General features: G+C 34.6%; 1 protein-coding gene across 1 annotated transcript in view; it reads right to left on the reverse strand.

Moving 5' to 3' along the window:
• The window catches only part of LOC6567184, a 140,864-nt gene that overhangs the window by 25,163 nt on the left and 103,092 nt on the right, over nucleotides 1-12,609 (reverse strand). The window contains 3 exon segments of the mRNA XM_032739229.2: nucleotides 8,558-9,074; nucleotides 9,140-9,252; nucleotides 9,255-9,335. Coding sequence (XP_032595120.1) covers nucleotides 8,558-9,074; nucleotides 9,140-9,252; nucleotides 9,255-9,335 — 711 coding nt within the window.

Here is a 12,609-nt window from a genome sequence, read left to right on the forward strand (position 1 = left end):
TATTGGGGTTGCTGGCGAATATCATTTTATAGTCAACTGCAAGAAATGCACCAACAATTCTGAAAGCAGTGCATTTAAATAATTAAAAAAGTTTTATGACCTGGAAACTCTGTCCAGTTGACTATATATGCGGGTTTTATTTAATTGTTGTACAAATTTTTGTTTGCAACTAAGTACTTTGTCACTTCCAATTAATGAGGCCTTTGATTCTGTTGACTTTTGCATTTATATTAGTGGAAATAAAATGGAAATTTGATTGCTATTAAGGGACAAAATTCATACGTTGCCGAACGATGGGGCTTTTAATACAACTGCAAATTGACATTTTCTAGATATTTATCAAAAACTTTTTAAAATATATCCCAACTTTTTTTAAGGACAGATTTTGATGATTTACGAATTACATTTTTTTCCATTCAATAAAATACAATTTGTACTATGGAAAAATAGTTTGAATATTAAGAAAAAAACATGAGCAATTTCATATTTCTTACTGTAGATTACAAGATACTAAAATTATTATTTATTCGTGAAAGGAGTTTTTAAGCATATTTTTATAATAATTTTCGGATTGTCCTACGATTTGGCAAAATTTTAATTTATTAAAAGAAAATATGTTTATTTTAATATAGAGTTCATGGAATCTCTAAAAATGTATATTTTTGATTATATAATAGAGAGATATTGTTTTTACAGTCTTTAATCATAATTTGTACTTTTGATTTGATTTCCTATTTGAAATAATATACCAAGATTAGTTTAAATATATACTTTTTGCTGTAATTTCGTTAGTGTTAAATACTTTTCTAGTAAATTAATTTAATTAAGTATTGTGGAAATTGCAGCGCATGTTAATTTAAGAGCGCTATTTTAAATCGCTTGACACATCGCTAGTTCACATTGTGTCAGACGTACTTCACCCCACCCTCCCTGGCTCCATCACAAAACAACGCTCTTCGTAACTGCCTCGTGGCAAGTCACACTTTAAAAATTGTCCGCATCAGTTGCCAACTGCCAACTGCTGACCACACGGAGCCCAGCAGAAACATGTGGCAGAGTGTACAATGATAGAGACAGGGACAGGGCGAAGTATACGGACGGAGAGAGGTGAAAGAGAGGCGAATGCGAGTTGAATGACCAGTGTTAACTTAATAGAAGTCGACACATGTCGCCACGCATGCAAAATGTATTCATCCAACCACAGCGCAAACGTTGACCGCTTCACGTCCATACACACCAACACCCACACACACATGCATACACACTTCAGTCGCGTCATATTTAACATACAAATTTACATGAATACACACAAAAAAAAAGAAGTGTAAAAATAGTATTGATTAATGTATGCATTTTTTTTTTTTTTAATACTGAAGTGTCCTGAGCAGTTTTAGCAAAGCTAAAGCTTTATAATATTCGATAGATTGAAGATTATATGAAAATCCTTTCTTTTTATTTATTATTGGAGGTATTGGTTCATTTCGAACTAGTTAGATCATTTGTTCACGCTCTCCCTAAATTTTTGATCAGTATTGTATATGTGTGCTATATACATACACTGCTTATTCAAGGGTTATTGTGCTGCTGAACACGATTGATTTCAATTAAGTGCGTACCCCATGTCTGCCAATTAACGTGGTCATTGCCAGGTTCCTGATTTCAATTCATTTTAATAACACACAAAAGCAAGTAAGTAGTGCAGAAAAAGAAATGAAATATATATATATATATATAAACAACAACAAAAAACACAGACAGTGTATTTCCGGCCGTGACTGTCGCTTGTCAATTTGGTTTTTTCTGCTTCTTCTTTGCAAAAGTCACCCCACAATTCGGCTTTGAACTTTCCGGTGAAACGTAGCATGAAATTTGTTTGTTTACAATCGCCAAACTCCCCTTAAACTGTTTGTGCCTCTGTTGTTATTGCTGCCGCTGGTATTGTTTTTGTTGTTATCAAATGCCGGAAATTATTGTAAGCCATGGCATCGTCCTCATCATCGACAAACATCGCGGCAATCGTAGCAACTTGTGTGTAAATCCTGTTTATATAAACGTGCAATGTTGTTTTCTGCCCGCTGATTTCATGCATCGCTGACCAATATCGAAAATATCGCACAACAGCAAATTTGCTGATGACAGCAAACAAGGCTAAGAACAATAACTTTAAGACAGTAAACAGAAATTCAGTCCTGGAACGTAGCTTCGTGTTGATAGTCTCTCTTTGAGATATTAACATTGTATGTAGTTAGTATGCAGTTATGAACAAAATAATAGTAGTGCTGATTCATTCAGTACTCAATACTTTCATAGCTCCTTTGATCATTTCATTCTTCGATAGATCTCCTCATCTCTTAGTATGTTATTCATTAGTTTTGTTTATCTTCTGTTTTGGACTGATTTGGCTAAGGTTCGTAATTTTGCAGCGGTCAAAATAATAGTAATGCTGATGAAAATAGTCGAAATATTTAAAACTGAACGAGTTTAGTAAGAGCTTTTAAGTAAAATAGTAAAATATTATCTTATTTGCTTACTTAAAATCATTCCATAAAAATATGGCCCATTTGGTGATGATCAAATGTGAGAAAATCTAAACATAAAAAAAAATTTAACAAAAATTTAATTTTGCCTAACAACAAATGGTTGGTATCTCATCCGGAAATAATATAAAATACTATTATTAAACAAGTAGGTAGAAGCCAAAGAATATAATCTATATAGTAACGAAAAACATGAAATCAATTTAAAGTCTAAAAAATAACAAAATGCATGACTATTGAAGAAATAGAGGAACATTTAATTTTCGGACTAACCCAAAACTTGCTTATTTGGTGACAGACGTCTTGACAATATATGAGACGCTCACCTAGATCACCACCATCGTCATGTGATGGATATTTCTAATAAGGGTAATGAAACCAACTACTAAACATAGTATCATACATCCACACACCAAATATTGTTTTTAGAAATATTTATTGAAAAACATTATTATTATTTGTTAGAATTTGTATAACTACTACTACTACTATATTAAAAGAGGTTTAATGTTTATTTATCGTCAGTGTTGATTTTGTATTCTGAACTATATTTTAAAATTTCCAAAACATTTGTATATGATGAGTTGTTACAGTGGGATTACAGTGCAGCATAAGCATGACTCGTAGATGAAGAGTCGTAGAAGAACAGTAGAACGAGAGAATCGAGTTCGTGAAGCGCATCGTTAAGATCGTTAATAAGAAGTCGTCAATGTCCGGTGTACCTAAAGTTGTAAAATATTCGGTGCGCCGAGGAAATAAATCCTTGTTTTATAAAGTCGAACATTACGTTGTAAATCCAATACTCATATTTCACTGTAATACACTCATCATTACAATATTAATAGTAAACATGACATAATCAGCCCCACATGTATGTAGTTGTATGAAGATGAATCATTGATTGTAAAGATCATAAAATGACAGTTTATTCAGAATATATATATATCATGTTATTTGAAGTTTAAAAGACAGTCACATTTGGAAGAAAATGGTTTATCGCAATTGGAACTTAGTTCACAATTTAATTTAATATATTTTTTTAATAATAGCATAATTCACTCTAAAGAAATTGATATAATCGGTTGATCTTATCTATTAACTTGTCCATTTCGAAGTAAAAGCCTTGCTACTCGACTGCTGACCTTTGTACGCAAAATTGTTGCGCAGTTGCACAGGAGAGTGTTTTGTCAAGAGCCTCTTTATATAAATAACCATTCACGGCGTTAAAGAAGTACAATAAAACAAAGTGTCATAAATAAAATGCGACGTATTGCATTAATGGCTGTTGCAGAAAACTGCATAAAGCAGCTACTGCGGCCAATGCACTCGTGTAATAACCAGGGGAGATCAACGCGTCTTTGGGGCGACTGCAACGCGGCCAAACAAAGTGGCAAAAAAATAAAAAAGGAGGGAAAAAATGTTGCCACTTGAACTGCATTCTGTTTGGCTGTACAAAAAAAAAAAAAAAAAAAATATATATATATATCTGTATATACATATATATATATGTATATATATATTTTACAACAATGCGTATAAATTGTGATTTCCAAGTAGCATTCAACTGGCAAGTGCAGTCTGCCGTCGCGTAATGGAGTCACTGTGTGAATTATGTGTGTGCGTGTGTGCCTCAACCTCTAATGAACGAGTGGGGTTAGTCTTGTGCACGCTTCGCTACTTGCCAACTGACTGACTGGCAGTGTGTCAAGCCAGAGAAAAAGAATGCCCAAGTCCTGTGGCGCCAAGTTAGGGGCGTGGCAACATGCGTGTTCTCGCTTGGTTGATTTTAGCATACTCACACGCATTCAGCACACAACCGGCAATGTACTCAAAATGAGGGTCCATTCAGTCGGCCCCTCTGAGAGCAGCTGCTCATTTCAGGCGCCACCTTTAATATGCTACTAAATGGCAGTAAGGGAAGGGTCAGGACTGCAAATTGAAGCAGACTGCACATTTTTGATAAGTGTGAAAGAGTTAACACGTTCAACAAAGTTTTCATCATTTTATACCGCTTGATGTGCGTATTACAATTTGCTGCAAAGTGTTTAACGTGTAGAAAGAGAGATAACTTTGATTCTATATATAATCTAGAATTAAAAAAAATACATACAAAATTTTAGTTTTCTTCTCGATTGTTTTTTTTTTTACTATAAGTGGCTTTTTCTCTCTAAAACTGTGTATCTAGGCGTTTCTTTTTTGGGCTGACAATTAATAGCTGTTATTTACAGTGTGAAAATAAATTCGCTTATTTGAGCTGATGTTAACTGAATTACTCAAATTTTAAAGGATTGAAATTATTGATTAATTGATTAAAAAGTGTTACGTTGGAAAAGCTTATTGCACAGAATGTTGGGTCTGCAACCGTCCAAACTAACCTAACCCTTACTGTATCAAATATTTTTGAATGATTAGAGTGTTAAGTTTGGTCGTCAAGGAAAGGTACAGTCACAGGACAAGAAAAGAGTTGGTCTCGGCGAAGTTCTTATTCAAACTTCTGAATTGATGTGTGCAATATTTCAGACAAGTGATTTGTAGCTTCTTGTTTGATACTGAATTAGTTATGCATGTCCATGAAATATTTCATGTTAAATCCTTCTGCACATGTATTCTTGTGTTCCTTACCGATGAAGGCATTCTTACCATTAAAAACTATTTACACAATTTATTATATCACTGTTTCTTTTCTGTGCATGGTATCTATCAGTTAGGTTAACTCTCAATTATAGCACACCTGTATTTTTTTCATACAGTGTTGCGTGCGTGCCTGCCGAGAGTAGCTAATAAAGTTAGACAGTTTAAGACGTTGCTGGAATGGCTGGGCAGCAATTAAGCCATAAAAGGAACTATAAGCTGGGGGAAAAGAGTTACGGGGGCAAAAAGTTCCGTTTCCTTTTGGGCTGTGTCAACAAGTGAAGCATGGCAACAACGCACTTTGCACTAATCGAACTTTATGTTCTGCTCTTTGGCCAAGTTCCATGAACTTTCTTGCGTACTTGGGGTTTACTCTAGTTGCACTCCTTTGCCTGCTGCTTCAGTGCAAGGCACAAGTTTTTTGATAATAAATTAGAAACCTTTAAAGTGAAACCCCCCCATTACATATATGGCACAAAGTTGAAAAGTGCAGACAATGTAAGTTTATTTGGGGATATTATTTATTGGTGCATTTCATTTGTGGATTGCGCTGAAATCAACATTATTAAAAAGTTGGGGAACAGACGCTTAATACCGGTTGTTAGTAAATAACTTTAAATGCTATACAAAAGATCGCAAGAATGAAACTCTATGACTATTGACTTACTATAAATTTTTTAAGGCCTTTACCATATTTTAATAATAGTTAAGAGACCAAAAATCCAAAGGAAACCCAATATGGTTGTTATATCAATAGTTGACTAAATACATTGTGTTCCAAAATAGTTATATTTTATAATATTCAGTTGTAACAGTCCATTAGGCGCTGCTGCAGCACTTCTATAATTGGCAATTACGTGCATAAATGCATTACGCGAAAAGAGCCTTTAGGTCTCGATTCGTCTCATTCATTAAATTAAAAAACTTAACTGCCACAATAAGTCTTTTAATTAGCTTGTTTAGCATTCCAAATGATTCGACATTTGATTTCAAGCTATTGTCTAAACACAAATTTTGCTAAATAAACGCACTCTAAACGAAGCTAATTAAATGCAAAAATTTCTCCCACGCTAAAATTGTCACACACACACACACACAAATTTTCACACACTTTACATAGAGGGAGAGAAAGAGAGAGAACGAAGCCAAGCAATCAGTCGGAATCATTGAAAAGCACATCTATCAAATGCAATAAACAGCAACAAATGTCGCCTAACTAACAACAATTTAAGACCGACTAAAATGTAAGTGGCTTTTGTGTAAGCTCATTAAAATGATTATACCCGAATGTACACACGACAAACCCCCAAATTCACATACACACTCACACACACATGCATAACGTTGTCAAATGCGCGAGCAACTATTATCGCCTGTTGTTATTGTTGATGTTGCAGTTGTCTATTCGTCAAATTGCATGAAAGCTTTGCAACAAGTCACAATGGCATCCCCTGCAGCTTTGTATACACAACACTCATTAAAAATAGCGAAGGGTTATCACTTTAATTGTAAAGTATAATATTGATCAATATCAAAAGTCGTATTAATGTGATCACATCTGTTGGTTTGCAATCTTGTCTGTTATTTTTGAAGATATATTTGATAAGTGTGCAATATAAATATAAGTATTTTGGTTGCAAACAATAAATTTATGTCAAATTGGTTTTCAACATCTGATTGCTTCTCAATACTAATCGAGAAATATATGAAGATCTTGGTTCCTAATGTATATTAGAGGAAATACCGCAACTTAGCTCCAGATACACGAGACGACCATCTCAACAACCTGGTCATTAAGCTGCTGGACAACAGTACTGCCACCAGAAGACTACAGATATTCCTTTTAGAACTAGTCTAGTTTCAATTTAATCAGTCAATTTCAGATTATTATTAATATAATATCATTATCTGGATCCACACAGCTTGAAATTTCCAATCCTCCACGCGCTATACATATAACTAAATAATGTAACGATTTAAAGTAAAGAATAATAAATTAATAAATAATATATATATCACATAGCTGAATGAATAGTTTTGTTTTCACAACATATCTTAAGCACCCAATGGGGATTTATTTAATTTTTGTCAGGCAAAGTAACAGTTCTTTTTAAACCTTTTACGGATAAATTAAAAAATAAATAATTTGATAATAATTTGAAAAGGAGGTTTAAGTGTATTTAATCTTTGGCAACCTAAAGTAAGTTTTGTTTTGTTTATCTAGTTGCTGTTGTCGGCAGCCAGTTTTCAGCTTGTAAGATTGGTACGTCTTTTGTTATAGTCGGTAGCTGATTTTGTCGTTGTTACCGCTTGCACAATAAAACCAACAACAATGTTGCACAATGCGCACATGGTGCTGCAACTTTCATTGCCAGTGTCATTGTTGCCGCATTGTGGCGCTTGTGTGTCTGTGAGTCATCTGTGCCTCAATTTCTTGCTGAGTTGCATACAAAACTGACCATTCAACTGGTAAGAGATTTTTCTCTTGCTGTTGCAGCTGACAATTTCTCAGCAGTGTGGCAGGATATGCAAATTGCAACGTTGCCTAGTTTTCATAAGAGCTTGAAAACAAATAACAGACTTTGTCTACAAAACACAAAAAAAGGTTTATATTTGGCTGTACAAGGGATTCCTTTATTCACAAAGACAAAGTTTACAAAACAAAAAAATCCTTTTCGCGGTTGTATAGCAAATTAGGTGTAATTAACTATATAAAAAACTATAATCAATCATATTAAAACTGGTTAAGCTGATTTTGATGTTAGGCTTAATAAGTATTATAAAAATCTATAAATACCTACGAAATGGGAATTTCATTTTCTTAAAATTGAAACCATCGCTTTTTGTTTCAATTTTAACAAAATTCCCACATAAGAAGTACATATCTGAAAAATAGAATAAAAAGCTTTTCTAATTAAACAAAATTGTTCTTCTTCTTCAAACAATTTTTTCAGTATATAAAGCATTGCATTGAGACAACCCCATACAACCCTTTTAGAGACAGTGCTGTCAAATGTCAAATACCTTTTTCAGGACTAACAAATGCAATATACAATACGCAATTTACACTTACAGCCCAACGCTATGAAAATTTGACAAGTTACGGGTTTGCCGGAACACGATGAATAACCGAAAATGATTAACAACCAAAAGCACTTATGGCAAATACAACACAAGTGTCAAAACTGAAGTGAAATGTTATCAAACATTTTGAAGGTTGACTTCAATTGAGACTGGCGCCAGAAAAATAGAAGAATGAAGTCAGTGTTCAACTTTGCCATCATAAATAAATCATACATATTTGTTTGCTCTGCTTTTCTCTGTTCTCTATAATAAACGCGCAAATTTTTTACTTTTGAAAGTTGCTTTGTGACTTGGGGTTTACTTACCTTCGCGTACATTCTCGTAGGCATCCTCAACATGCGACTCCTTGTAGATAATAGAGTGAAAATCAAGTTCGTCCTGTGCGCCGCCAGAGCTCTCATCCGTTTTGGGAAGCACAGTCGTAGACAACTCTGACTGCTCGAAAGTGCTCGAGTACGTTTCGAATGTGGTTCTAGATGTTGTTGTTGTGGATGTGCTTGCACCATTTTTATTTATGAACTTTTCTGTCTTATTATCAATGGCAGTTTTGTTGTGGTAGTTGTTGCTTTGTGTATCCTTTGTGTTGGTGGACCCCGTTATCGTCGTGGACGTTGTTGTCGCGGTGGTCGTTGTCGTCGAGCGATTTGTGGGAAAATAATGTTTGGCATGTTCAACATAATAGGCATCACGTTCCGTTATAATTTTACCCTCGAAAACCCCATTGTGTATGGAACCAAATACATAACTATTACGATCCCCTATCACTTCGCCCTCATAGATATGATCCGTTGAGACATCAATGGGGCCGTTGCTATCATAAGACTGCAAAATGATGTATTCATATTTTAGTATGTATATTACGTTGAATGAAGTTAATAAATACTCACGTCTAACTTATCACTAAATGTATTTAAATCACGTTTTAATCTAAGATGGAAGTCTCTTCCATGTGCTGCAAACTTTAAATGTACAAAATGATCTTTGGTCACCGATCGTCGGCTCTACTGTGACTAGCTTTAATGTGCTCATGATCATAGTTGAGTGTTTCATAGTGGGATATGTATTCGTTGAGTCGCTCACGACCTGTAAAGTAATCGAAAGCAATTTTAATTCATTAGTTATCATATTTCTAATGAACCTAAAAATAATATGTATTAATACAGAACTTTGTAAAAAATATATATCATTTATAAAATATATAAAGAGCTTTATAATCTTTCAGTTAAGATATGGATATAAATACGGATTTATTATATGAACATACCTGATATTATTTTTAAGTCATATATTCTGGGTATTGAGATAAACTTTTTTGAGTTCTCATAATAAAAAATGTGAATGTAAAAAATGATGGCCATAGTGGAAAATGGGTACTAATTGCATTATATGAATTAAATGATGTAGTGTTATCATAAAGAGGCACACAGACAATTGTTTGTTGGAACGATTAGACAGAAAACAAAAAATCAGAGAATATCGCCCTATTTTGGCCATCTGATATAATATTATCATAGTTCGTTCCGTTTGATTGCATTTAATTTTGATACATTTTTCTATACCAATCAGTATTTCATATGCTTTCAGTTTGGTTATTGTCACAGTCACGTATATGAAGAAGGTATGTATGTGTTTCTGTATGTATGTTTGCGTGCATAACTGGGCATAACACTCCATTAGGCAATTGTCCACGCCCCAAACTTAAGCCAAACAACGAGCGAAATTCCGATTGGCAGAACCCAAATGCACACAAATAATGCATTTATGAGAAAGTATGTGTGTGAGTGTGTGCTTGTGTATGTTTATGTGTGTGTAAGTATTTGTTAATGCATTAAAAATGTTGCACAAGCTGCTGGCAACGTAGAAATAAGCATGAATGTGTACGTTGTGTGTCGTCTGCCATTTCTGGCTCGGTTTCCAGTCCATCTGCCAAAATAAATATGTTTGCGCCAGGCACAAGTTTCACTTTGGCACTTTTACACTTGCACTTCAAGTTCGACAGGCCATGCCCCGAACGAGGAAAAGTAAAATGCATTACAAGAGAATGCATTGCATACACAGAGGCGGCAAAACACACACAGACAGACACAAGTGCCGTAAGAGTCAGTAGCGACAAAGGGGGAGTAGCTTGTGTGCTGGGGAGGAGCCGGCGGCCGTTGGCCCACTTTGCATCCATTAAATGCTATGAAACGTTAAAAGTATTAAGAGAATCAGCAAACGAAGCGCACGAAACATCAACTCAAATGGCAATGAAATGCAGCAACGTGAGGTTTTTCCAGATTGCATCTGTTGCTGTTGTTGTGATATTGTTGTTATTGCTACTGCCGTTGTTGTTATTGTTCTTGTTCAGTGTTACGCAACTGAAACTGGGCTCGTGTATTTTTAAAATGTGTGGGCTGGGGTTGCAGCATCCAACAGAGACGTTGCCTTTCAATTTCCGGCCTTCAATTAATTTGAAATTGCGGCTAGCCGATTTCAGTTTGGATTGTGGGCTTGAAATTGGTTTTCCAAGATTTATTTTTAAATGACGATCTTTGTTACATGAAACAGGGTTTTAAACCCTGAAACCTTTAAAAATGGAAAAGGGGTATAATGATTATTTATTCCAATGAGTACTTAAAGCTACCGGATTTTATAGTTTTTTTTTATGTTTTGAGTATATAATAATGACAATTAAAGTTCAATATTAGTACAGTACATATAATGGCTAATATTCAAATATAAATTTTAGTTTAAAACGATGAAAGCTAGCATTAAATTTATCACACCAAAACCGATAGGTATTTGAATTATCAATATCTTATATTCGATTTTGATTTTACGAAAATATTCATTGTTTCGATTTACTTTTATTAAATTGTCACAATACATTAATATTGTACAAGTATTTTCAATTAAATATGTGCCAATTTTTCTAAAGACCGTCTCATTACTTCTTCCGACTTTCTCTTAATCGCTGTACGTGTTTCGAGTAATCTGTAATGATTATAATTGACCATATCCTGTAATTCCCACTCTAGTCCCCTCAGACTAAACAACACTAGCCCAACTTCTTAGGGCTGACACTGGACAGGAAAATAGACTGGAATCTCAATAACGAGCTACGGGTTAAGAAAGCAACAGTCGCTTTATATACATGCAGGAAAGTATTGGACTTAATTGGGGTAAGACCCATCCTCTTATGTAGGGTTATAGTATGGTGGCCTTGTCTGAAAAGACAAACCATTCAGAAACAGCTTAATAAGGTTCAGCATATGGCTGAACTATGCATCTCAGGGTAGCACCTCATCAAATGAGACACTATACGCCATTTTAGATATTCTATGTGTGGAACTAGAAATCGTTGAACAGACAATACTCTCAACCATAAGACTGAGAGAACACAGTATAGATTACTCAGAAGTTGGGCCATACCTCTATTCAAGTAGAAAATACAATGATTACTACAAAAACGGACTACTGTGTGCCAATAGTACAACTCAATATATCGAGAGGAATGGACTAAAGCAACGCAAGGACCGCCGGCAACCGTAGCATTCTACACAAACGGTTCAAAGTTTGAAAATTGCGTTGGTGGCTATCCTTCAGTCTCACGAAACACTGTTGTATTTTCCATGCATAAGTACTAGTCCTAAAAGAACAAACAAAACTTATTTGCCTAATGAGGTCCACAATTAGTTCTCGTAACGTACATACTTATATTGATAGCCAAGCGGCGATCAAATCTATCAGCACTATGTCGTCCAAATCGATATCCGTAACAATGTGTCGCAAATCTCTACATGGCCCTAGAAATCTGAAATGTGCATTTTTTAAAAGTATGTTACTGGTAACTTCCCTAAGAGATAAATAAACAATATTGGATGGCCACGCCCACTTCGCCTACTCAAACCGAAACACCTCTTAGTGTGAATCGATAAAACAATATATCTCACACGATTTGAAAATTATATTGCTAGTACCACCCTCCAAAACTCCGGAAAAAATTTTCGACCACGTCCTTATGGTATCAACGTATTTCGCAGTCTGTTCCGCCCGACTGTAACGTTCTCTCTTGTTTTAATTTAAATTTAATATTACATTTTATTTTTAATTTAATTTTATATCTTTTTTACTTATTGTAGGTTTTTTATGTCGAGTTACTTTAGTTGAAATTAAATAATTAAAATTGCTGTATGCCAAGACCCACGTAATTTTTGTGAATTGATATTAAAGCTATTTTTAAGGATTCTCCTTATACCCACTAATTCATAGTAAATGACAGCTGGATCGCAAATGAACGACCAACCCACATGCCACAAATATTTACAACAATCAAACAACTCCTCGACTAAGCAACAGATTCAAGAATTACGTAAAC

Source organism: Drosophila grimshawi, unplaced genomic scaffold, assembly GCF_018153295.1.
Source record: "Drosophila grimshawi isolate 15287-2541.00 unplaced genomic scaffold, ASM1815329v1 contig_1377, whole genome shotgun sequence".
NCBI classification, from domain to species: Eukaryota; Metazoa; Arthropoda; class Insecta; order Diptera; family Drosophilidae; genus Drosophila; species Drosophila grimshawi.